Source organism: Capricornis sumatraensis, chromosome 11 (genome assembly GCF_032405125.1).
Source record: "Capricornis sumatraensis isolate serow.1 chromosome 11, serow.2, whole genome shotgun sequence".
NCBI classification, from domain to species: domain Eukaryota; kingdom Metazoa; phylum Chordata; class Mammalia; order Artiodactyla; family Bovidae; genus Capricornis; species Capricornis sumatraensis.
The window spans coordinates 85,831,575-85,859,282 of record NC_091079.1 but is presented as its reverse complement, the minus strand read 5'-3'; the positions used below and the strand labels follow the sequence as shown (position 1 = coordinate 85,859,282).

The following is a 27,708-nucleotide window of genomic DNA, read 5'->3' as shown; positions in this document are numbered from 1 at the left end:
GGAGACTTGTACTGCAGTCTTCACAGTGCATTTACAACCATGTGGCCTTCCTTGGAGGCTCAGACCTTAAAGAATTCACCTGCAATGCAGGAGACCTGGGTTTGATCCCTGGGTTGGGGAGGTCCTCTGGAGGAGGGCATGGAAACCCACTCCAGTATCCTTGCCTGAAGAATCCCCATGGCCAGAGGAGCCTGGCAGGCTACAGTCCACTGGGTTGTAAAGAGTTGGACGGGACTGAGCAAGTAAGCATACACACAGCCTTAGACAATGAGCTAGCCTCAGTTTTATCATATATAAAATGGAAAGTCATTAATAAACTATATAGCAGGGTTCTTGTGAAGCCCAAGTGATAATGCAAAAGCAAGGACAAATGTCGCATTCTATTGCCATGCAGTATCCTTTTGATCCTAAGGTAGCGTCTAACATGGGTCACAACGTGATACGAGTGTTGTTAAATTTTTAAATGTGAGCCCAGTGTGGCCCATCACCTGCTTTGTGTGTGTGTGTGTGTGTGTGTGTGTGTGTGTGTGTGCGTGCGTGCGTGTGCGTGTGTTTAGCGAGAGAGAGAGGGAGTCAATCATATTAACCAGCCATGCTCATTCTGTACGTTTATACTCTGTGGTTGATTTCATGATACAACAGCAGAGTTGAATAGTTGTGTTGCCACAGAAACAGTATCACCCACCCAGTCTAAAATATTTAGCCTCTAGCTCTTGACAGACTCAATGGACATGAGTTTGGGTAAACTCTGGGAGTTGATGTTGGACAAGGAAGCCTGGCATGCTGCGATTCATGGGGTCGCAGAGTCAGACACGACTGAGCGACTGAACTGAACTGAACTGAGCTCTTTACGAGAATACTTGGCTAACCCTGATTTAGCAGAAAGGTTTCAAGATTGGTGTTCCATGGTCCAGGATTCTCTTGGGTTCCATGTCACTGAAGGATATCATGCAAGTGATTTAGTCTCTGGTTCTCTGGTTCTCATACTCTTCAAAAGTGCATGTGTGTGTGCCAAGCTGCTTCAGTCGTGTCTGACTCTTTGCAACCCTACGGACTGTTAGCCCTCCAGGCTCCTCTGTCCATGGGCTTCTCCAGGCAAGAATACTGGAGTGGAGTGCCATGCCCTCCTCCAGGGGATCTTTCCAACCCAGGGATCGACCCAGTGTCTCTCTCATCTCTTATGTCTTCTGCATCGGCAAGCAGGTTCCTTACCACTAACACCACCTGGGAAACCAACTCCTCCAAAGAGGGAGATACAGATCCAACCCCATTTTTCCTCTTAGAAGTTTTAAGGTAGATAAGAGAAAAAGTGTGTTCATATTGTTATGAAGGAAATATGATTTAAATTCAAGTATTATTCATAAGACGGGCCTCCCTTATAGCTCAGTTGGTAAAGAATCTGCTTGCAGTACAGGAGACCTGGGTTGAATCCCTGGGTAGTGAAGATCCCCCGGAGAAGGAAATGGTAACCCACTCCAGTAACCTTGCCTAGAAAATCTCAGGGACGCAGGAGCCTGGTGGGCTGCAGTCCATGGGGTCACAAAGAGTTGGGCACGACTGAGTGACTAACACTTACTTACTGTTATTCATAGGGCATATGCCCTTAGATGATTCGGAAGCAATAACTGGTGTGTTATTACTCAGTGATATTAGTTGTCTCATGTACATCGTGGGGGGTTACTTAGATCAGTGATAGCATACAAACCCCTGTACCGTTGTAACACATCAAAAGCTACAGTAACACACCAGAATCTGATTTAATCAACAGTATCCTGTCAAGAGAGAGCGTTTTAATTGCTGCTTTATCCCTTTATTCGCTGAAGACTTTCACTAAACATTTACAAGACATGAACTTCAGATCATGCCAGCATCTCTGCTGAGGTCACCTGAGAGCAGGCCATGTTAATCCAGGACCAAGAAAGAAAAAGGACTATTCCCAAAACAGAACAGTGGTGGTGGGGTAAAGACCCAGAGAGGAGCTCCCTGAAGGAACAACTCTTAACATGTCTCAAAGCAGCCAGCTAACTCTTAGCCAAGTCACCCCTACTCTTTGAAAGTACCATTGGCTCAGGTGCAGCCCATTTACACACTCTACATACAAATCTCTAGATTTATGGCAGAGATAAGTTAGTGAGCAATCATATGCTCTATAAAAGAAGTCTTCACTTCACAAGCAGATTCGCTGCTGTGCCCCTTTAACTGATGTATTGCCAGTGGTGCAGTTCTAATAAAATCTCATTGTTAGAACAGCAGCACACATGTGCTTTTTCATTGCTAACCTAGATGGAAATATGAAGAGCAGGGCGTGCTTAAGTCCCCTTAGATCTTAATGCAGCTTTTGTCAAGGTCCTTTGTTCTCAGGCTAGGAGCTTACTGTTACTTATTACTTACAATTGGCTGGGAGAGATGGAGGTGCGTGATTCTTTAATACAACAACAATGAAACAATATCATGGGCTTTCACTGATTAACCTACTCTGATTATCTGCATGAGATTCCAAAAAAGTGAAGAATAAGTCGTACAGGAATAAGCTACCTGGCCCTTTGAAGACAAGTCATCATAATATTAGAAACAGCACTAGTATTGAATAATATCATATGCCAAGCAGTATTTAACTCATTCAGTTCAGTTCAGTCCAGCCCCTCAGTCGTATCCAGCTCCCTGCGACTCCATGGACTGCAGCGTGCCAGGCCTCCCTGTCTATCACCGATTCCCAGAGCTTACTCAAACCATGTCCATTGAGTTGGTGACGGCATCCAACCATCTTATCCTCTGCCATCCCCTTCTCCTCCCGCTCTATCTTTCCTAGTCTCAGGATCTTCTCCAGTGAGTCAGTTCTTTGCATCAGGTGGCCAAAGTATTAGAGTTTCAGCTTCAGCATCAGTCCTTCCAATGAACACCCAGGACTGATCTCCTTTAGGATTGACTGGTTTGATCTTGTAATCCAAGCGACTCTCAAGAGCCTTCTCCAACACCACAGTTCAAAAGCATCAATTCTGTAGCACTCAGCTTTCTGTACAGTCCAACTCTCAACATCCATACATGACTACTAGAAAAACTGTAGCTTTGACTTGATGGACCTATGTCACCAAAGTAATGTCTCTGCTTTTTAATATGCTGTCTAGGTTGGTCACAGCTTTTCTTCCAAGGAGCAAGCGCCTTTTAATTTCATGGCTGCAGTCACCATCTGCAGTGATTCTGAAGCCCAAAAAAATAAAGTCTGACACTGTTTCCATTGTTTCCCCACCTATTTGCCATGAAGTGATGGGACCAGATGCCATGATCTTAGCTTTCTGAATGTTGAGTTTCAAGCCAACTTTTTCACTGTCCTCTTTCACTTTCATTAAGAGGCTCTATAGTTCTTCTTTGCTTTCTGCCATAAGGGTGGTGTCATCTGCATATCTAAGGTCATTGATATTTCTCCCAGCAATCTTTTTTTTCCCTCCCAGCAATCTTGATCCCAGCTTGTGCTTCATCCAGCCCAGCATTTCACATGATGTATTCTGCATATATGGTAAATAGACAGTCTTGATGGACTCCTTTCCCAATTTGGAACCAGTCTGTTGTTCCATGTCCAGTTCTAAGTGTTGCTTCTTCACCTACATACAGATTTATCAAGAGGCAGGTCATGTGATCTGATATTCCCATCTCTTGAAGAATTTTCCACACTTTATTGTGATCCACACAGTCAAAGGCTTTGGCATAGTCAATAAAGCAGAAGTAGATATTTTTCTGGAACTCTTGTTTTTTTGATGATCCAACAGATGCTGGCAATTTGATCTCCGGTTCGTCTGCCTTTTCTAAAACCAGCTTGAACATCTGTAAGTTCATGGTTCATGTATTGCTGAAGCCTGGCTTGAAGGATTTTGAGCATTACTTTACTAGTGTGTGAGATGAGTGCAATTGTGCGGTAGTTTGAGCATTCTTTGGCATTGTTTTTCTTTGGGATTGGAATGAAAACTGACCTTTTCCAGTCCTGTGGCCACTGCTGAGTTTTCCAAATTTGCTGGCATATTGAGTGCAGCTCTTTGACAGCATCATCTTTCAGGATTTGAAATAGCTCAACTGGAATTCCATCACCTCCACTAGCTTTGTTTGTACTGATGCTCCCTAACGCCCACTTGATTTCACTTTCCAGGGTGTCTGACTCTAGGTGAGTGATCACACCATCGTGGTTATCTGGGTCGTGAAGATCTTTTTTGTACAGTTCTTCTGTGTATTCTTGCCACCTCTTCTTAATACTTTCTGCCTCTGTTAGATCCATAACATTTCTGCCCTTTATTGTGCCCATCTTTGCATGAAGTATTCCCTTGGTATCTCTAATTTATCTTGAAGAGATCTCTAGTTTTTCCCATTCTATTGTTTTCCTCTATTTCTTTGCATTGTTCACTGAGGAAGGCTTTCTTATCTCTCCTTGGTATTCTTTGGAACTCTGCATTCAAATGGGTTTATCTTTCCTTTTCTCCTTTGCCTTTAGCTTCTCTTCTTTTCTCAGCTATTTGTAAGGCCTCCTCAGACAACCGTCTTGCCTTCTTGCATTTCTTTTTCTTGGGGATGATGTTGATCACTGCCTCCTGTACAATGTCATGAATCTCCATCCATAGTTCTTCAGGCACTCTATCAGATCTAATCCCTTGAATCTATTTGTCACTTCCACTGTATAATCTTAAGGGATTTGATTTAGGTCATACCTGAATGGTCTAATGGTTTTCCCTACTTTCTTCAATTTAAGTTTACATTTGGCAATAAGGAGTTCATAATCTGAGCTACAGTCAGCTCCCAGTCTTGTTTTTGCTGACTGTATAGAGCTTCTCCATCTTGGGCTATAAAGAATATAATCAATCTGATTTCAGTATTGACCATCTGGTGATGTCCATGTGTAGAGTCTTCTAACTTGTTAGCTAGCTCATTGAAACTCAAAGAAACCAAAAAGCTAGGTTATTACCATTCCTATATTATAGATGGGAAAATTAAGGCACAGAGAAGTAAAATACCCTTCCCCACCTCATAGGCTGATACATGCACTCAAGGTTCGCACTCAGAGAGGCTGGCTTTATAATTTGTGCTATTGATCACTGTCTATATTGACAAGTAAAGTAACTGTCAGATACTGAAATGTAGGAGCCTGTGGCATATTTTATACCTTCAAGAAGTTGTAAGTATATCTACTTCAAGCCATAGGAGAGAAACTTAGACTTGCCCTTGCCATTAAAAAAAAGAAGAAACTAGCAAACTAGACAAATATATCAGACAACTAGTTCACCCACTATACAACAAGGTGGTGAGGACTGTGATCCCTGGATTAAAGAATGCCAAAGATGACCTCTGTCATTGCCCTCGTTTTCTGTCATGAGGCAGGAAGGGAACACCCAAGCACAACCCAGTGGACTCACTGAGTTTCAGAGATGGGAGCTCAGGGAGTCTGGGGGAGCTGTGTTTTGTAGGACAGAGTACTAGAGCAAGGAGCGACGCAGAAAAGTGGCTCCAGAAATCTGCATAAGGGTCCCCTTGAGTCTTTTGCTGCGTACTAAGCTGAGCATGCATAGAATAAAATTCCACAAGAATCAGCAGAGAACAGCTATCAGGAAGCTGAAGGCTGAACAATTCCCAGAGACCACAGGGCTGGGAAAATTTTACATTTTGATCAGCCAAAAACTGGATCAAGCTTGTTGAATATGTGGTACATTCAATGGAAGAACAAAGAAGAAGTGACACAAACGCAAAGCGACAAGATTGTAGACTAAAATTCAAGCATATCAGTAATTACATAAACATAAACAGACCAAACCCTTTAATTAGAGGACAGAGATTGTCAAGCTGAACAAAAAATTAGACTTACATATATGCTATTTGCAGAAAGCACACTTTAAAGACACAAGTAGGTTAAAAGTAAGGGGATGAATAAAAGATATACAACAAATTCTGAACATGTAAAAACCATACTAACTGTACTATCCGTAAAAATAACTGTCAAAATAAAGAATGTTATTGTAGAAAAGGGACATCTTGTAATCATAAAATAGTCTATTCATCAGTAAGGCGTACAAGTCTTAAATGTGAATGCACTCAATTACAGAGCTTCGAAAATACATGAAAAAAAAAAAAAAAAAGACAACAGAACTGAAAAAAGAGCCAAATAGACAGTTATGTTTGGAAATGTCAATGCTCATTTTTTAATGTTAGAAAAATTAGATAGGAAGTCAGTATGGGTATGGAAGGCTCAAACACACTATCAGCCCACATGATCAAATTGATATTATGGGATAATGAATTCAGTAATAACAGAATGCATGTTCTTATTTTAAATTGCACGTGGAGCATATACCGTGATCGAGTATATGCTGAGTCATTAAAAGCAATCTCAATGAATTTAAAGGGACTGAAATCATATTTGCTGACTGACCACCATGGAATTAAATAAGAAGTCAAAAGCAGTAAGGTATTAAGAAAATACTCAAATATATAAAAATTAAACAGCATGCATGGGTCAAAGAAGAAATCACATGGAAAATTAGAAATTGTTTAGGATCTTCCTGATAATAATACAACATATCAAAATATGTGGGATGAAGCTAAAGTAGTGCTTTATTGTACAAAATGATAAGCTGATTCTAAAATCTATGCAGAAATGCTGTGGACCTAGACTACAGAACAATTTTGAGAAAGAAAAAAGATGTTGGAGGACTTAGTCTATCTGATTTTTAAATTACCCTGTCTACAGCAATTAGAGCAGTGTGGTATGTTGGCATAAGAATAGACAAACAGATCAATAGCAGAGCAGAGAATCCAAAAACGGATATATATATATACATTATCACATAAAGTTTAAAAAACACTGCAGTCACAAAGAATACACATAAATGCCCAATAATTGCATCAAAAGGTGCTTGACATTATTAGTCATCTTAGAAATCTGAATTTAAACAAAGATGAGACTTTCCTACATATTCAATGGCCAATAAAAAAAAAAAACAAAACTACGCAACAGTATAGGCGAACTCCAAAATCATCATGTCAGACAGAAGCAGCCAGACACTAAACCTGCGTACTGTGTAATTCCATTCATGTGACATTTTAGGAAAGATATATGTAATCTATAGTGCCTGGATACAAATCTGTGGTTGCCTGATGCTAAAGGTAGGAAGGAATGAACTACAAGGGGAACTTTTAGTAGCGGTGGAAATGTTCTACAGCTTGATTGTGGCGGGAGTTACACAGGTGTGTACATTTGTCAGAACTTGAAGAACGTATACTTAAAATGGGTATATTTTATAATACACAGATTATATATAAAAGAAGTTAAATATTTGTTGCATAAACAATATTAGCACTTACTATTGTCTAACTCTTTCCCAAAGTTATACAGCACATTGAATTCCTTTAGTTAATATGAGAAGTAGGAGATTAGCATGGGTTGTCTTGGTCTGATTGAATATTATAATTGAAGTTGACCTGTTTATCCACTGAGCTCCTACAGAACTTTGGATCTCATGTTTTCGTTCTTGGTGTGCCTGTCTTAGCTCCCTTAGTTGGGCCTCATAAGGCACAGGGGCTTGGTAGAATTGTAACTTCTTTGCTTAAAACTTGCCCCGAAGCTCATTTTATGAATGTAGTTAATGCTGAATGAATGCACTACTGGAGACCAACTGGATTGGGCCACTTTGGAAGGTCCCAAGTTCCCTGTCAATAGAGGAGTTTAAGAGAAGACTGAGTGACTCTCCATTAAAAATGCTGCAAGGCGACTCAAACGTCAGATGGTGGCTGGACTAGAGAAGTTCTCTCCCATCTCCGATCTGTGTAAAAACAAAGCTTCCAGGATGAGGTGTTTCCCCACAGAGAGAAGAGATTCTAAAAATTAAGAGGGATAGTAGCCATCCTGACAATCCACTGACCACAGGTAGAGTGGGGTTCACCCCGAGACAACAGAGTGGGATCCAGTGTCTGTTACCAAGCAAGTGAGGTTTACTTACAAGCAAGAGAAGGATCTAATTCTGAAATGTACAAACCCGATATTCATTATGAAATCTAATAGAAGGAATTTCAAAAAACACAGATTCATGTGAGAAGTTCCCTGGAAAGAAAAGATGGTGCTGATGTGGGCATGGATCACCTGAAGATGGGGAGGATGGAAGATTTATAGAATTGCCCTTTCACCCCACTCTGTGAGGGCAAGACTCCTCACTCCTATGGACCTTCATCCTTAAGATGAAGGAATGGATTCAGCACAACATAAAAAGTTCTGCACATCCTCTCATCAGACTCCTTTGCTTAAAATTGTCATTAAAATCTTTGTCTAAGTTTATTCATCTGCAAAAATTCTATAAAAATAATTATAGAATCTTCATGAAGATTCGATAAGACCTTGCATATTTAGTTAGGTCTATTGCATATAGAAAGTACTTAGTAAGTCCTGGCTATGAAAATGGTTATGAATTATTATCTCTCTCATCATTAAATAATATGTCATTGTACCCTGCCAATACTCCAGAGATGATAAGTAGGAGTACCATGTCCAGTCTGTACCATGCCCAGAGCGAACCAACCTGTGCCGCCCTCTAACATCCTCTAATCCTTTCTGCATTAAAATCAGAAACCTGGGAAAAATGAGCTTTCTCCTTTTTAAGTTTCATCTGCAGAGTCCTAAGCAGCTTTGGATGTGATATACTTTATTTTCCAGTCAACCTCATTTCTACAGAGATGTATTCTACTAAATTAAAAGTTCTATGAAATTCCATGAGAGCAGACATCTGTAAGTTATGTCCATCAGTATTTACCCAGGGCCTAGCAAGATACTTGGCCCTTAGTAGGTGCTCATCAGGTATCAGATGAATGAATGTGATCTCCTTTCCAAAAGCCTTGCAGACACATCATATCTGACACAGCCCCAAGTGGTGTGGGGTTATGCAGCAATAAAGTCAAGATTCCTACTTTGTGTCACTCTAATCATATTGAGTAGTCATTTAACATGTCTACAGCAGCTGAAGATTGGTCTTCAGCTGTATGACATTATCAAGAAATAATTCATGCTTCATGTTCCAAGTCCCTCTTAATAATGAGGTCTTCTTACCAGCTTAATTAGTTGGTAAAGGACAGCATTCTTTCCTTTGCACCTTTTCTCAAGAATTCTGAAGACTCTAAGAAAAGTGACTGAGAAGGTGAACCAACTAACTGGACTCCTGGTGTTACTTACAAACTCTGCTCTGGAAATTATTTCAGGGTCTGTAGCAGCACATCTTAAGCACCATTCACCTTGCCCATAAAGCTGGAGTCTGAGTAGAAAGGATGGGACAGCTAAGGACATGTTTCACAAAGTAGCATTAGCTTCCTTTTTCATCATCAGCCTTTTTTAAAAGAACACACAGAAATGTATAAATTGTGGTTTATCTCACAACAGGAGCATTTAATCAAATATACTGTAATTATATATTGGGCAATGGCACCCCACTCCAGTACTCTTGCCTGGAAAATCCCATGGACGGAGGAGCCTGGTGGGCTGCAGTCCATGGGGTCACTAAGAGTCGGACATGACTGAGCGACTTCACTTTCGCTTTTCACTTTCATGCATTGGAGAAGGAAATGGCAACCCACTCCAGTGTTCTTGCCTGGAGAATCCCAGGGGCGGGGGAGCCTGGTGGGCTGCCATCTGTGGGGTCACACAGAGTCGGACACAACTGAAGCGACTTAGCAGACTGAGAATAATCACTGTTTCTTCATGATAAGAATGGCCCTAAGAATTACATTGAGGGTGAACCATAATACCATTGGGAATTCAGCTACATTTAAATGTTAAATTTACACCTCAGCCTTATAAATTCCCTATAAATTGATGACTATGGGCCAGGATCTTTTCATGAGCATTGGCGTTTAATGGATATTCCTTGAATTGATGTTTTACTTTAAGTGAAACATGCTTGCATTAAAAGCCTATTCATTTCCCAGTCTCCTTCTTATACATTTGTTTCCTTTGTTTTGGAATCCACAAAGCTTTTGATGTTTAGCTCATTTTTCCCCCTCAGTGCATAATGATTTTTAGAAGGTTATACTTTAAAAGATTTTGTGTTTTTTAAAAATAGCATCCCTTTAGCAGATAGTCAATTAATGGGGCCACATTTAACTGCCAAACGGGAGCCAGCCAGGTGACCAAGAAAGAAAAAGGCTATTGGTGTAAATAAAAGAGCGTATTAGAATAACTGAGCCAGTATTCACCAAATTGTTCACCAGTGTCGACCTCTACGTTTACTTGCTCTGTCTTCAAGGGTTTGAGGCAGGACTATTCACCATGTTTCTATTTTCCTTGTAGTTCTTTCCCCAGAAGCTGGTGTGAAAATTTGACTATATTTTGCAGTTGTATTCAAGTGGTCTGTGATCTTTTTGAAACCAATTGACTTACGCAAAAGTGTGGACATACTTATTTTGGATAAATCCATGCTATCTGACATATAAACAAACAATAAAGAATCGAAAGGAGTCTAGAGGTGCTCCCTCCCAGGTCAATTTTCCTCATTGGCCTGGGCTGCCTGTAAACTGATTCACAAGGTACCATTCTCCTTTTTCTGGACTTTGATTGCATATTTTTCGCTACTGGTGGTGTTGCTTAGTGGCCCAGCTTTGTACACCGTGGACTGCAGCACGCCAGGCCTCTCTGTCCGTCATCATCTCTCAAAGTTTGCCCAACTTTATGTCCATTTCATTGGTGATGCCATCCAGCAATCTCATCCTCTGACACCCTCTTCTCCTTCTGCCCTCAATCTTTCCCAGCATCAGGGACTTTTCCGATGAGTCAGCTGTTCGCATCCGATGACCAAAATACTGGAGTTTTGGCTTCAGCATCAGTCCCTCCAACGAGCATTCAAGGTTGATTTCCCCTAAGATTGACTGGTTTGATGTCCTTGCTGCCCAAGGGACTTTCAGGAGTCTTCTCTGGCATCACATTTAGTGTTGCTTTTTATTATTTTTAATGCTGCTATCTTCTCAGATGAGACTTTTTTTTAGTAGTAAAGCTTTATTCTGTATATTTCCTATTTTCTGTTGTACAACTTCCCATGACCTTCACACTATGATATCCAAAAATGAAAAAGCCCACTTTGGTACAGACTCTTGGTCCCTCTAGCCCAGAATTCTACTGCTGACAATAGCCCCCAAAGCCATTCTGTGGAGGACTTGGCTGCCCACCTTGCCATGACCTCTAAAATTTGGAGTGCATACTCTAAAATAATGTCATAACTCTTTGTAACCCAACATGGCTTGATCAGCTCTGAATTTAGTTAGATCCCTCTCAGTTCAGTTCAGTTCAGTCGCTCAGCTGTGTCCAACTGTTTGCGAACCCATGAATTGCAGCACACCAGGCCTCCCTGTCCATCACCAACTCCCGGAGTTCACTCAAACTCATGTCCATCGAGTCCATGATGCCATCCAGCCATCTCATCCTCTGTTGTCCCCTTCTCCTCCTGCCCCCAATCCCTCCCAGCATCAGAGTCTTTTCCAATGAGTCAACTCTTCCCATGAGGTGGCCAAAGTACTGGAGTGTCAGCATTAGCATCATTCCTTCCAAAGAAATCCCAGGGCTGATCTCCTTGCAGTCCAAGGGACTCTCAAGAGTCTTCTCCAACACCACAGTTCAAACACATCAATTCTTTGGTGCTCAGCCTTCTTCACAGTCCAACTCTCATATCCATACATGACCACAGGAAAAACCATAGCCTTGACTAGACGGACCTTAGTCGGCAAAGTAATGTTTCTGCTTTTGAATATGCTATCTAGGTTGATCATAACTTTTCTTCCAAGGAGTAAGCGTCTTTTAATTTCATGGCTGTAATCACCATCTGCAGTGATTTTGGAGCCCAAAAAGATAAAGTCTGACACTGTTTCCACTGTTTCCCCATCTATTTGCCATGAAGTGATGGGACCAGATGCCATGATCTTAGGTTTCTGAATGTTGAGCTTTAAGCCAACTTTTTCACTCTCCTCTTTCACTTTCATCAAGGGACAATTTTACCCTGGGTAGGGGCAGGCAGGAGAGGGGACATGGAGATCCACAGTGTAACTGGAAGGGCTAGTGTGAGTTCTCAAAACTGATCCACTTCCCAGTAGTGACACCAATCCTCAGGTGGGCTGCCTTGAACAGTGAGAAATACCCCGCTGCTTCTGTTCTTCGTCTCATAGCCAGTTAGATCCCTATGCACAGCAAACCATTCCCTTCAGGCCTACAGCAAGCGTAACCTTTTGATTGTCAGCATAGCTTTATCAAAGTTTCTTTGAATGAGTAAAATACCCCCCTTCTCCTTTTTTGTAACTTTTTAAAAACCTATTTAAAGATTGTAAAAATAATACAACTCTTCCTTTTATGAAAACTATGACCTCTTTTTCCTGATAGACTATAGGGAAGTGCTTTAGTGCTTTAATATTAATAACAAACTTTTATTTAAAGTAAGTTTTACAAATCCACCAACCTGGCCATGTGGCAGTGAGTATCACTAATCAGAGGTTTGTAGCCTCCCTTGCAGCCTCTCTCATGAATGGACATCTTCCTATTGACCTGTTGTCCTCCAAAACATTTGTCATTTACAATGGCTGTCTCCAGCTGCCGCATGTCCCCAACATTCCTGCAATACCCCTGCCAGCCAGCCTTCCAGAATCATTCATATTCAGTACAGGAAGTAGGTCTACACATGTCCATGCAATACTCCCAACTTCTCTCATTCCTTTGTGTCTTCTTGCCAACAAAATGGAGGTGGCACACAGAAACAAAGGTTTCTATCTACCAACAGCTGTCTTCCACTGCACATGCAGCTTTGTAACCTTTATATATCTGTACCCAGAAATCAAAATCTTTCCATTTGAACACAACTGTAGAAAACCAGGATGATTTTAAGACTTTCATTATAAACTCCACCCTGGCACCAATTTTTAGAGTCTTTCCAAGTCTGAAGACTCGTGTGCATTGAATATTCTCACAGTGTACTCTGTCAGAGACAGTTTTTACGGATGTTTTCTTAGGAGCATTGTTCTCAGGTATGGAGAGAACCGCAGAAAGGCATTTACAAGAGTCGCACTGACTCAGATAGGTGGGAGCTTTATTGATATCAGGCCATGAAAGAAGAATGGGCAATCATTTCTATATGGACAAAGGGGGATGAATAAATTAGGACTGATGAGTAAACACGAGTAAGATTCAAAATTACACCTCCCAGAAGAAGTGTCAATATTAGTTTGAGTTGCAAAACAAGGTAGATGCAAAGAGTGGTATTCTTTATAGCTACATATGGAAGCTGTGACTACACATGCACAAATATAAAATTGCAAACTCCAAGATAAGGAACCAATCATATATGAATGTGGTTGTACTTTTAAGGTTTCTAGGCAAGTGGTATTAAATTATAATTTTCTGAAGGGCAAAATCATGACTCATGGGGAAGGTACAAGGCGAGTCAGGAGAGAAATTAGGATATTAAGAGGTGGATGGTAGATGCTGAAGACAAGTCCAATTTTATACACACACACATGTGTTTTTCTATATATAGAGAGAGACACATATTGATATATATACATACATTTACATTAATATGTGTGTGTCTGTGTATAAAATTTGCTTTTCTTTTCCCCTCAACAGTCTTCATAACTGGGGACCATAAAGGGAGAAGGCAGAAGACCAGCCCTTATGTTGGTGACCACCTTGCCCGGTGCTTTTAGAGTAATCATGGATAAAATCATAGACGGGATCCATGAGTCACTGAACTTTAGAGAAGAAACATGAATGTGATTATTCCTTTAAGGTTTAAGGTTGTAAATGGGTGGTATTAAGTTATAACTTTCTAAAAGGTAAAATCATGATTCACATGCAAATGAAAAATGAACGCATGTCATGTCCAAGATTTAATTCAATTCATTCATTAATATGAGAATCAGTAAGATATTTGCACTAATCCAAAGAACATTTGAGAAACTGAGTGTGTGTGATTTAATAAATATTCACCTAAGATTCCCAAGTTAGATAAAAACTTGTTAACTGGTTAATGTTTTAGAGGCCAGTAAATTGTAACCTTCAGAACTAGCTGTTCTATGGGACAGAAATAATTTTCAACTCTACTAGACTAAATATCTATGAGTTAACATAAAACATCACTAAGTCTGGGACCTTTAATCAGTAGTAAGCAACGAGTCAAACTAAGTACATCGTCCTAGATAGGATGGACTTCGCGTGGCCTTTGTCCCCGAATGACATTGGAAGTATACGCTACCCACCTTTTTGCTTTATTTTCAAATTGTGGATAATTTCCATAACAGTGGTGAAAAGTAAAGGGGCATATTGAGTAGTACAGAATAGTGTTTAGACCTCAGCTTATACGTGAAATATCCCATGTTTTTGGTAACAAGAATCTTCTTGTCTTTCACCAAGGCAGCAAGAGGAGAATCCCCAGAAAATAGGATTTACTTAGCAAAATTACTATAGAGTCAGAGAATGCAGTCAGTATATATCTCTACTTTTGCCCCATTAGATGTTTAATAATTCATTCATTTATCCATTCAGTGATCCAGCAAACAGTTACTGAGCGCTTACTACCTGCCAGGCATTGAGAATTAGAGTGAAAAAGACAAAGCCCTTGCTCTTACTTTCTAATGGGAAAGCCAGGCAGCAAATAATGAAATCATTATAAGACTAACATAGATTTAGGTAGTAGAAATTGCTATGAAAAGTGAGGGTAAAGAAGCAGGGTAAGAGTGTAATGAATGATCAGAGTGGAGGGGTGGGTTTTAGATGGGATGGTGTTTAGCTCCTGGGAGGACTGGCAGGCCCTGCAGGGTGTGGCCCAGCAGGAACAGAGGACGTAGTGTCAGGAGAGGTTCTGCCATCCATCTTCTGACGAGTAGTCCCAGGCTGCCTGCGCCCATTGTCGGAACGTGGTCGAGCCTTCACTCTAGCTCATGGCCCAAGATACCTCCAGCTTGAATTTCCATCTTCTTGTCATGAAGCAAAATAGGGATGGGGGACTAGTGCTGAGAGTGGAGCAAACCACACACACACAGTTCTCCACCAGGGAAAATAAAAACTCTTACAGGCATCCTGGGATAGGGCAGGGAGAGAAGGTGCAGGAAACTGGTTAGGAGCAGAGTGTTCAGGTTAGAGACACCTGGATTTGAATCCTGTCTCTATCACTTACTACCATGGGACTCCAGTTATTTAAGTCAATTTTCCATGTGTCAGTGAGGCATGATAGTCATTCCCTCATGGCGTCACTTGGAAAATTAAATGAAATAAACTCCAAAAAGCCCTAGACACACTGGAAGTCCTCAACAAATAGTATTGTTCCTGTCATTCCTGCAGTTTGGGAGAGCCTGTAGTGCTATCTTCATGTAGCAGTAATTAATAGTCTTATTACAGCCATACAGTTCTTCAGCGTTATGGGAAGACGAATCATTATCATAGAGTTTGCTACTGCTAAGTCACTTCAGTCGTGTCTGACTCTGTGCAACCCCATAGACGGCAGCCCACCAGGCTCCCCTGTCCCTGGGATTCTCCACTCCAACACTGGAGTAGGTTGCCATTTCCTTCTCACAGAGTTTAGGTACCTGTGAACTAGAGGTCCTCCAGATATGTGGATGTTGACCTTTGATCTGTGGTCAAAATTATCCTAGCTACCAATTCAAGTTTTCCAAAGAGATGGAAGGAGGAAGGTCTTAGTGACACTTGAAACCTTTTAGCACATGCTTGGAAATTCCTGGGTGAGAATTTAGAAAGTAAAATTATAATCCTTTTCATGGAGTTTTGATCTGGGATGTTTTTCCAGTTCTGCTCCTGTCCTGTCATTTCCTTTGTTTTACTGTTCTTTTCTTTTGTAAGTTGCTTCTCCTCTGGAGTGCTAGGGGTTAGGAAGCTATTAATTACCTGCACCTCACTCTAATTTTCAATGAAATTTAATATAGTAAGGATAAAACTGCCCCCTTTGAAAAGAGAGATTAAATGTCTGCAAATTTCACAAATTGATTTTCTAATTGTTTTGGTAATAATGTTTCTTCATCTGATAATGTTGCTGAAAGAAATAATTTTAATTAAACTTTAAATGTAATTTTATATTTTATCCAAGAGACTAACTATTCTTGCAGGGAATAAGTTAAGGCCATAACATTCTTCTCTAACCCCATAATTATTATGATCAGGAAATGTCTGTAATACATTACACTGTAATTAAATTGCATACCCCAGACTGTTCAAGATCTGTTTATAAAGGAGAAATGGATTTTCCACAGCTGCTTGCCTGTGAGTGCATCCTTCATGAAACATTGCGGCAGTCAATGTATGCCCGGAAGTAACAGAAGAATTGAAACTCTGAAAGCTTTCAAATGCCTTTCAAAAACTTCTCATAACATGAATTGCTTAATTTGTGTACATGAAAACCCACTGATTACATATGAATGAGTCAACCTACGATAAGAGGGGGCCATGAGAATCTTTGTGTATTTACCACCCATCTCTTCAGAAATTAGCACGTATTCATTTAACCTTGTTCCAATATCCTGCCTGGACCACGGTCATTGATGGGATCACTCTGTGAAGACTGGAATCTGCTGTGAGCAACGAGGGGCAGGTCAGGTATTTCTTACAATATTCACTGGACCACCTTCACCCAGTCACACAGCTGGAAAATATTTAGTGAGATGAAAGTTTACAGAAAGGGATTCAGAGAGGAGAGAGAAGTGGGGAGAGCCAGAGGAGAAGGGAAAATAATCCAAACCCGGGTCAAGGCGGGGTCACATAGAATAGACCTCACAGCCCAACTGGTTCCTCTTGAAGAATGATCATCAGGCTTCCCTGGTGGCTCTTGATAGAAGCCTCCTGCCAACGCAGAAGACATGGGTTTGATTCCTGGACCGGGAAGATCCCACATGCCACAAAGCACCTAAGCCCATGAGCCACAACTGCTGAGTCTGTGCTCTAGAGTCCAGGCGCCAGCTCTAGAGTCCAGGCGCCAGCATTACGAAGCCTGTGCACCCTAGAGCTCGTGCTCTGCAACAAGAGAAGCCACCACAATGAGGAGCCCGCGCATCACAGCTAGGGAGGAGCACACCCCCCCCTCAGCCCTGCTTTGCTGCAACTAGAGGAAAGCCCACCCAGCAACAAAGACCCAGTGCAGCCAAAACTAAGTAAATAAAAATTTAAAAAACACATCAGAACCTTGATTTATTAAATGAGAGATTTAAATCCTTCAAGTTGTATTTAATCGGTCATGCTGCTGTGAATATGTTGGGTCAACCTTGTGGATACATAATACCTATAACAAAGTATTAACTGAGTGCCTAGTCATCCTCACCAGCATCTTGAACTTGGGTATCATCAGCCCTGATTCATTCATGAATGAGGAAAACTGAGGGTGGGTGGCCTTGCATGATTTGCCTGAATTCACCCAAGTTTAAATTTGAACCCAGTCATACCTGATGCTAACCCCTATGTTCTCTCAGCTGTATCTCCCTGTCTAGGTCCAGTTCCTTGACTGAGAAGCTCAAGGACATATCTTCACATCCTTAAATTCCAAACTTCCATCAGAACTAACTTCCTAAAGGTGAACTACCCTGAGCCTGCTGTAGTTTATTTCCAAGGGGTGAATGTTGGCCTTCAAGCAGACTCCTTCCTACCAGCTTTCTATTTCTAAAAACCATATACAATGGAATATTACTCAGACTTAAAAAGAAACGCACTTGAGTCAGTTCTAGTGAAGTGGATGAACCTACACAGAGTGAAGTCAGAAAGAGGAAAACAAATATTGTATATTAACTCGTAATATATGGAATCTAGAAAGATGGTACTGATGAACCTATTTGGAGGGCAGCAATGCAGACAAAGACATAGAGAATTAGACGAATGGACATGGAGCGGGGGGAGGAAGAAGAGGGTGGGATATATGGAGAGAGTAAAATGGAAACATATATGTTACCATATGTAAAATAGATAGCCAATGCAAATTTGCTGAGTGACTCAGGGGATTCAGAGCGGGGCTCTGCAACAGCCTAAAGGGGTGGGATGGGGAGGGTAGTGGGAGGGAGTTTCCAGAGGGAGGGGACAGGTGTACCTATGGCTGATCCATGTTGATGTTTGGCAGAAACCAACACAATCGTTTGTTCAGTCGTTCAGTCACATCCAACTCTTTGCAACCCCACGGACTGCAGCACACCAAGCTTCCCTGTCCATAACCATCTCCCAGAGCTTACTCAAACTCATGTCCATTGAGTCGGTGATGCCATCCAACCATCTCATCCTCTGTTGTCCCCTTCTCCTCCTGCCTTCAATCTTTCCCAGCATTAGAGTCTTTTCCAGTGAGTCAGCTCCTTGCATCAGGTGGCCAAAGTATTAAAGGTTCAGCTTCAACATCAGTCCTTCCAGTGAATATTCAGGACTGATTTCCTTTAGGATTGACTGGTTGGATCTCCTTGCAGTTCAAGGGTCTCTCGAGAGTCTTCTCCAACACCATAGCTCAAAAGCATCAATTCTTCAGCGCTCAGCCTTCTTTATGGTCCAACTCTCACATCCGTACATGACTAGAGGAGAAGCCATAGCTTTGACTATATGGACCTTGTTGGCACAGTAATTTCTCTGCTTTTTAATATGCTGTCTAGGTTTATCACAGATTTTCTTCCAAGGAGCAAGCATCTTTCAATTTCATGGCTGCAGTCACTGTCCGCAGTGATTTTGGAGCCCAAGAAAATAAAGTCTATCACTGTTTCCATTGTTTCAATTATCCTTCAGCTAAAAATAAATTTAATTGTAAAAAAAATCATTTTTTAAAAAAAAGAAAAAATAATTTGATGATTCCCTGTTCAGAACTCACATACCTGTCAAAGGCACTGTGCCATTTACCCCTAAGGATAGTTAAGATTTCCCCCATTGCCCCCACCCTATATTGTCAGGTGCTCTCAGAAACTGAAATGCAGGCTGTCCCTCCGTGCTGGTCTTTCCGAGCAGTGGCTGTCACTGATAAAACGCCTCCTTGGGACCACAGAGACAAAGCTGCAAGGCTGCCAGCAGGCCGGCTCTCATATCTCCTGTGGTTATCAGTGTACTCATTGGTGGTACCAGATCTTCTGGAACTGTTTCAGTTTTGTAAAATGTTCATGGGAACGTCGATGGTCTCTGAGGAAATGCTTTCCTTAAGTCACCAGTTTCTAAAGGGAGGCAGCCAAGTTCCCAGCCATCTGGCAGTCAGTTTCTTTCAGTCTGAGACAGAAATGGAATTTCAGAGGGCATGCACAAATATTTCTTGCATCTATTTTTTCAGTAAGGAATTTGGAGCCTTAGTCTGTCACCCACCATGCCAAGTCTTTAGGAAACTAAATGGGAGCAAACCAGCCCTGAGCGAGCCATAGTCTGCCTGTTGGAGTTAAATGTCCTTTCCTGTTTCTGCAGGCTCACAATTGTGACTGACCTATCTAGCTTCAGTGACTTCCATTCTGTGAAATCCTTGATGCCCTCCTTAACACATCCATGAATAAGACATCCACCCCAAGCTAACTGGGATCCAGAGAGCACGTGCTCCTCACCAGCTTTAACTAGATCCAAAATGTCATGATCTCTGTTAAACTGCTGCTTTTTCCTACCAGAGTAAACACGCCGATTTGTCTCTCCTGGGTTGTGCTGTGAGTTCATGGCACAAGTTGTCTTCTAGTTTAAAAATGGACTGCTGCCCTTTTCACTGTTTGGGGGTTTGGCTATCTTTGTCCACACGCTGGTCAGAGAATTTCAGAGGCTGGGGTATCATTGTCTGGCCCTGATCTTTGTCACTTGTCCCCCAAATTGTACCTCCTCCCCAGCCGTCTCCTCATCACCACAGTCGTTCACGCAGTTCCAGCTCCACATTTTTCTGGGATGTCTCCCTAAGGTGCAGCTCCAGTCTCCCCATCTTCTTGCCCATTGGCCCCCCCAGTGGCTCCCCATTTAAGGACTACATTCAGTCTATTTTCAGCCTTATTTAGGACTTTTCATGGATGAATCAGTTGCCAGCTTTATCTGCCTGAAACTAACCCACATCACCCAAACTGGAATGCTCCCATGTTCTGTTCACCTCTCTGCTGACACCCTAAGTCCTTGGGCTAGATACTCTTTCACTATTCCATATCAGTCCTCACCTTTCTCTACCCGATACTGTGCCCTGGGAGGCGAACTCTTAACGGACTACCCTCTGGCTTATGATTGGGTTTGGCCAAGGGAGCCCAGTCGGATCTGAGAGGCACCAGCGGGGACTAATTCGCTGGCTTCTTTAGACCCGCGCAGCTCCTCTGGTGGCCCTGTCCAGCAGATGGAACCGTAGCTATCGCTGCTTTCTTCTGTGCCTCTGAGGCTGAGAGGTGGTGATGGCCTTCCTTGCAGCTCCTTTAGCATCCCTTACTAGTTTCATTTAACCCTGACCACTCTTTGTAAATAATCCTTTCATTAAATTTTCCCAGTTTTCTCCTTGGAGGGTCCCATCTGTTTCCTACAAAGGCTCTGACTGACACAGCACCCTCAAGCCTCAGTTCACGTATAACATTTGCTGATTTCATTCATTCGCTTTGCAAATATACATTCATCGTCTATTTGCTGTTACATTTTAGGCTTTCTGTGGTTGTTCAGTTGCTAAGTCGTGTCCAACTCTTTGTGAGCCCATGGACTGAAGCCCACCAGGCCTGCCTGTCCCTCACTATCTCCCAAAGTCTGCCCAAGTTCATGTCCATTGAGTCGGTGATGCCATCCAACCATCTCACCTTCTGCGGACCCCTTCTCCTGTCGCCTTCAATCTTTCCCAGCAACGGGGTCTGTTCCAGTGAGTCAGCAGTTCACATCAGGTGGCCAAAGTATTGGAGCTTCAGCTTCAGCTGGTGACAGAGTAGAGAACAAAACAGTGTTCTTGCCTTCAGGGAACTTACAATATAGTGGAGAAAACAAATGTGAAACAGGCAATTCTAAGAAAGAATGGTGACGATTCCAACAGAAGTACGGAGAGCACACAGCAAGGGTACCTGACATAGGGCTCAGGAAAGGTCATTCAACTACTCGAAGTATCCACTGCTTTTTGTCCTTCCGCCACAGTGTTCAGTACATTCTGATTGTGTTATTACTTGTGGACACATTTTTGCTGCCTCTACTGCAGAATAAGCTTTTGAGAGCAGAGACTGTCTTTCTCACCTTTATATCTTAGCCCACTGTAGAATGTTGTAGGAACTCAAGTACTTGTCCAGTTGAATTGGAGAGAACCTTCTGAACACTTATGAACCTCAGCTCCAGCCCACACACTGAAGGGTGTACATCATTAGGCTGGATAATGATGAGACTCCACCCTTTCAGAGCTGTTTGATAAACAGAAAAGATGTTTTATTAGCTTAGAAAGAAAAAATAACTGAACAGGAAGAAACCTCCTCAACGCAGGTGAAGAGTTCGATAGGTGTTAATCAGCTTAATACACCCTGTTTTGGATATTTGCCAACAGGTATTGGAATCTTTAATTGTCAAGAGTTGAGAGCTGAGCTTTCTTTTATGTCTTTACTTTGCTTCAGTGGCTTGTGTTATGTTTGATAGCATCATAGTTGAACTCAGTGTGAAATACAAATGAATACAGAGAAATTCATATCTTACTCCAGAGCACAGAGTTTGGGAAGATAAGCACAGGAAAACCTTGGTACAAAGTTTTTAAAACTTGGCTTGGTGGAAAGAAAACCTGGATAGCATTCCAAGGCAATAGAGGGCTCAAGAACAATGAGACTGTCCACTGCACAGACCAGGGAGGAGAGGAATGGGAGAAGAAAACAATGGCAGTGTGGTAGACCAGAAGCTCCTAGACACATCATGCCACCCCTGCCCCCCAAAAAATAATTGTTGGGTAAAATGATGACTATCTTCCTATAATACATGTCTTAGTAAGGCAAAGTAAGGGAATTCCTCAGAGGTGAAAGATGAAGTGAGAATCTGTAAGAAGTAAATAAACTCCAGAGCCTTTGTCTGAGGGTATATTGCCCATCCTTGTTCTCCCAGAGCATGAATTTTAAAGAGCAGTGAGTGCTTCTGGGATAGGAGACAAAACTTAGGATCCTAGTGTCCTTTATTGATTAACTTTAGATAAATATGTAAGCTATTGAGATATCAATCATTTGAGATCTCCAGTGAGAGAACTGATATAAAGTGTGTAACTTCCAAACAAGAAGAGTTGGGGAGGTGGCGGAGGAATAATAGGAGGGGAAGAAAAATTTTACACAAGGAGAGCAAGAAAGGAAAGGAAAAAACAACAGAAAACAAATAAATAGAAAGCAAAAATTGAGATGGTATAAATGAGTCCAACTTAACAATAATCGGAATCTACATTAATGAATTATAACCTCCAGTTAAAACCAAAGATTATTAGACTAGTTTTTAAAATTGAACTTTATTCATAAGAGAATTCCCTAAAAATATAAGGACAGAGGCAGACTGCAAATAAATTGATGGGAAAAGGCACAAAAAGAATGAGGTAAGGAAAGGAGGTTGTTATTAAATATTAGGAAAACTAGACTTCAAGACAAAAAGCATTACTACAAATGGCAAGGATGACCACATATTAATAAAGATGTTCAATTTATTAATACCAGAAAGATGTGATTCCAAGTTTGTGTGCTCCTACATGCATAAACTTTCAGTTCAGTTCAGTTCAGTTGCTCAGTCGTGTCCGACTCTTTGCGACCCATTGAATCACAGCACACCAGGCCTCCCTGTCCATCACCAACACCCAGAGTTCACTCAGACTCATGTCCATCAAGTCAGTGATGCCATCCAGCCATCTCATCCTCTGTCATCCCCTTCTCCTCCTGCCCCCAATCCCTCCCAGCATCAGAGTCTTTTCCAATGAGTCAGCTCTTCTCATGAGGTGGCCAAAGTACTGGAGTTTCAGCTTTAGCATCATTCCTTCCAAAGAAATCCCAGGGTTAATCTCCTTCAGAATGGACTGGTTGGATCTCCTTGCAGTCCAAGGGACTCTCAAGAGTCTTCTCCAACACCACAGTTCAAAAGCATCAATTCTTCGGCGCTCAGCTTTCTTCACAGTCCACCTCTCACATCCATACATGACCACAGGAAAAACCATAGCCTTGACTAGATGGAACTTAGTTGGCAAAGTAATGTCTCTGCTTTTGAATATGCTTTCTAGGTTGGTCATAACTTTTCTTCCAAGGAGTAAGCATCTTTTAATTTCATGGCTGCAATCACCATCTGCAGTGATTTTGGAGCCCCAAAAAATAAAGTCTAACACTGTTTCCACTGTTTCCCATCTATTTCCCATGAAGTGATGGGACCAGATGCCATGATCTTCGTTTTCTGAATGTTGAGCTTTAAGCCAACTTTTTCACTCTCCTCTTTCACTTGCATCAAGAGGCTTTTTAGTTCCTCTTCACTTTCTGCCATAAGGGTGGTGTCATCTGCATATCTGAGGTTTTTTATATTTCTCCCGGCAATCTTAATTCCAGCTTGTGTTTCTTCCAGTCCAGCATTTCTCATGATGTACTCTGCATAGAAGTTAAATAAGCAGGGAGACAATATACAACCTTGACGTACTCCTTTTCCTATTTGGCACCAGTCTGTTGTTCCATGTCCAGTTCTAACTGTTGCTTCCTGACCTGCATACAGATTTCTCAAGAGGCAGGTCAGGTGGTCTGGTATTCTCATCTCTTTCAGAATTTTCCACAGTTTATTGTGATCCACACAGTCAAAGGCTTTGGCATAGTCAATAAAGCAGAAATAGATGCTTTTCTGGAACTCTCTTGCTTTTTCCATGATCCAGCAGATGCTGGCAATTTGATCTCTGGTTCCTCTGCCTTTTCTAAAACCAGCTTGAACATCTGGAAATTCACAGTTCACATAGTGCTTAAGCCTGGCTTGGAGAATTTTGATCATTACTTTACTAGCATGTGAGATAAGTGCAATTGTGCGGTAGTTTGAGCATTCTTTGGCATTGCCTTTCTTTGGAATTGGAATGAAAACTGACCTTTTCCAGTCCTGTGGCCACTGCTGAGTTTTCCAAGTTTGCTGGCATATTGAGTGCAGCACTTTCACAGCATCATCTTTTAGAATTTGAAAGAGCTCAACTGGAATTCCATCACCTCCACTAGCTTTGTTCATAATGATGCTTTCTAGGGCCCACTTGATTTCACATTCCAGGATGTCTGGCTCTAGGTGAGTGATCACACCATTGTGATTATCTTGGTCATGAAGATCTTTTTTGTACAGTTCTTCTGTGCATTCTTGCCACCTCTTCTAATATCTTCTGCTTCTATTAGGTCTATACCATTTCTGTCCTTTATCGAGCCCATCTTTGCATGAAATGTTTGCTTGGTATCTCTAATTTTCTTGAAGAGATCTCTAGTCTTTCCCATTCTATTGTTTTCCTCTATTTCTTTGCATTGATCGCCGAGGAAGGCTTTCTTATCTCTCCTTGCTATTCTTTGGAACTCTGCATTCATATGCTTATATCTTTCCTTTTCTCCTTTGCAAAATCAATTCTGATTCTAAGTGGATGAAAAATTTAAAAATGAAAAGCAAAACTTTAAAAGTTTTAGACTAGGACCCTAGGAACTATTTTTTGTGATATGAAGGTAAGGAAGGATTTCTTAAACAACAGAAAAAAGTAAAAATCATAAAGGAAAGTGTTCATAAATTCAACTATATTAAGAGTAAGAGCATCTATTCATCTAAATGCATGCTAAACAGAATGAAAAGAGTCACAAGCTGGGAAATGATTTATATAAACTGACCACCAACAAAAGGTTAGTATCTAAAATATATCAAGAACTCCTACAAACCAATAAGAAAAGGCAAATCGATTGAAAATAGGCAAGGGGCATGAACAGGCATTTCATGGGGAAAAAATGACCAAAAAATGCATATATGAAAACATAATCTCATTAATAATTTTAAAAATTAAAATCATATGAGATAATATTTCACATCCACTAGATAAGCAGAAACTAACAACACTGAGTGCTAAAGAAAATGTGAAGCAAGAGGAAGACTCATATACTAACAATGGGAGGATAAACCGAAAAGGAATACATTTTGGAAATACATGATGAAATTAAACATACGCATGCTCTCTAGCCCAACAATTCCACCCCTATGTTTACAGCCTGGAGGGTGTTGATTATATTTATTTGGAAAAACTATGAAGAAAAGCAAGTAGTGGCTAACACACAGCAGAACAGGATAGTGGGTCCCTCTGGAGAGAGGAAGGATCCGTGGGGTTGTGAGAAGGAGCTCATAAAATGGGCTTTAAAGGTAATGGTGATGCTTTGCATTGAATCATGGGCATATGTGAATTTTTATATTGTCACCCTTTATAATATACATTTTTGTTCTATACAATCTTATGTATGTATGGTATATATTTTAATAAAATGGTAAGTAAATAAATAATTAGGCCTGAGGCGAAATAACCTGCAGATTGGGCCCAGTAGGTTCTGAAGGATGACTAGGAGGTGTGAAGATTCCCTGAGGCTCTGATCCATAACTAAACTAGATGAACGCCTCACTAGAGTGAGAAAATGAAAGTCGCTCAGCTGTCTTCGACTTTTTGCGACCCCATGGACTATACGGTCCATGGAATTCTCCAGGCCAGAGTACTGGAGTAGGTAGCCTTTCCCTTCTCCAGGGGATCTTCCCAACCCAGGGATCAAACCCAGGTCTCCCGCATTGTAGGCAGATTCTTTACCAGCTGAGCCACCATTCCCTGAGGCTCTGATCCATGACCAAACTAGAAAAAGACCTCACTGGAGTAAGAAGAAAGTTCTTAAGGGTGGTAGAGACTCCTGTTGGTGGGGCTTGCTGGGAAATTTCATGGGAAGTGACTGAATGACTTGAGAAAAAAAATCTTGAGCAAAGGAGTACTGACTTTCTTTTGTATCCAGGGATGTACATAATTTGCACTCTGCTGATACAAAAAAAAAAAAAATACATATATTGTCCTTTTATAAATAGAGGGGACATTTGCATCACTTGCTTTTCAAATAAAGTTTATTTTCCTTCCCATAGCAGGAAGTTCAGAATTAGGCAATGTAGAGCTTACTCGGTGGGCTTGCAATATTTTCTAAACCCAGTCTCTTTCTGTGTTTCCACCTTGCCATTTTTAGTGTGGAGGCTTTTTGCCCCCTGCAGTTCTAAACTTCTCATCTCTTTTAATTCAGCACAAGGGCATTTCCTGACTCTTGTCAACCAAGTTAAGGCTTTCTTAGACCTCCCCCATGCCTGCCACTCATATCAGAGTTGTCAGAATGATGCCATACTGCCATTTCCTGCTGCAAGGGAGGCTGGGAATGTCATTATTTTGCCATCACAGCCTGTCCAATAGGAGCAAGGAAGAGGGCCAGTGGTATCTGAACAGCTATTCAGCAATGTCTGTCAAAATACTTCATTAAGAGTTCTTCCTCTTTTCTCCCCAGGAGCCAGTCTGCTTGATGACCTGTATAAATATTTCTCCTTCCATCACTCCCATGGAGACACCATGACCGTCATGGATCCAAAGCAGATGAATGTTGCTGCCGCTGTTTGGGCCGTCGTCTCTTACGTTGTTGCAGACTTGGAAGAAATGCTGCCCAGGTCTTAGCAAGAAAAAGAGAGAGGGCACTTTTGTCCTTTCTGGCCAGGAATCCTGGGTCTGCAGCTTTAGGAAGCTCCTCTTCACCCGACAATTTTATTAATCATTTACAAAGCACAACAATTTTTCTTAATTTCTGACATTATCTTTCTTGATACTTTCCAAATTCTGTTTTCCTAGTGTAAAGAATAATCCCACATAGAATCAAATCAAATCCCACCCCCACATAGAATCAAAATATGATAGAGATCCCAGTGGGGGCATTTCTTTATACCACTTACTAAAAATATTGTTTCTATTTCAGAAGTAAATACTGGATAAAGCTTTGGAAGACCTCTGGCTTTTATGCATGTATTTATGAACATTAAATCAAATATAGTGACACCAATTTTTTGTTCTAAGTTATTCATTGAAAGGTAGAGGAATACACAATTGTAGTATGGTCTTAATTGAACATATGCAGGCATCTGACTTTCTAATTTATACACTTTGATATTATTAGAATTTTTTAATGAGGTATGAAATTTTTTAATTAATAGAAAAAAATGTTACCACTTGAGGAAAAAATCAAGTATATACAATCCAATTTCCTTATTAAAGATCTACCATGAGCAAATGATAATATTATTTTACATTTATGTTTTATATATTTCATATAATATATCTATGAAGTTGGAGCTTATTCATATTTTGCTGATAACAAAACTGAGGCTCATAGGGGAAGACTCTGTGCTACCACTGCAGAGTGTATGGGTTCAACCCCTGGTCAGGGAACTAAGATCCCATATGCAGTGCAGCATGGTCAAAAAGAAAAAATATTGAGGCTCATAGAAGCTAAATCATATTCACAGAGCAAAACACTTATCCTCATCTAGTCTGAGAATAATCTCTACTATTCTTTCACACACAATGTCCAATATTCAATTTAAAAAATTACAAGACACACCCCAAAATACAAGAAAAACTCATTGTCAAGAGTTAAAGCAATTAAGAAGACCAGACAAAGCAGCATCATATTTCCAGATATTGGAAATATCAGATAGCAATGTTAACATAACTATGGTTAATATGTTAAAATCTAGTAGGAAAATGGGACTATATACATGAACAGAAGGAGAATTTCAGCAGAAATATGAAA

The 27,708-nt window shown here is 41.0% G+C and overlaps 1 protein-coding gene across 4 annotated transcripts in view; it reads left to right on the top strand.

The window, feature by feature from the left end:
• Nucleotides 1–27,027, top strand: part of CPQ (carboxypeptidase Q) — a 566,361-nt gene extending 539,334 nt beyond the window's left edge. For 3 of the 4 annotated variants that reach the window (XM_068983905.1, XM_068983906.1, XM_068983904.1), the window contains exon 8: nucleotides 26,416–27,027. In XM_068983905.1, the coding sequence (XP_068840006.1) occupies nucleotides 26,416–26,579 (164 nt within the window). In that variant the 3' untranslated portion in view covers nucleotides 26,580–27,027. The remainder of the gene's footprint in view (nucleotides 1–26,415) is intronic. The other variant, XR_011145724.1, reaches the window with a different exon arrangement.
• The last annotated feature ends 681 nt before the right edge of the window (nucleotides 27,028–27,708 follow it).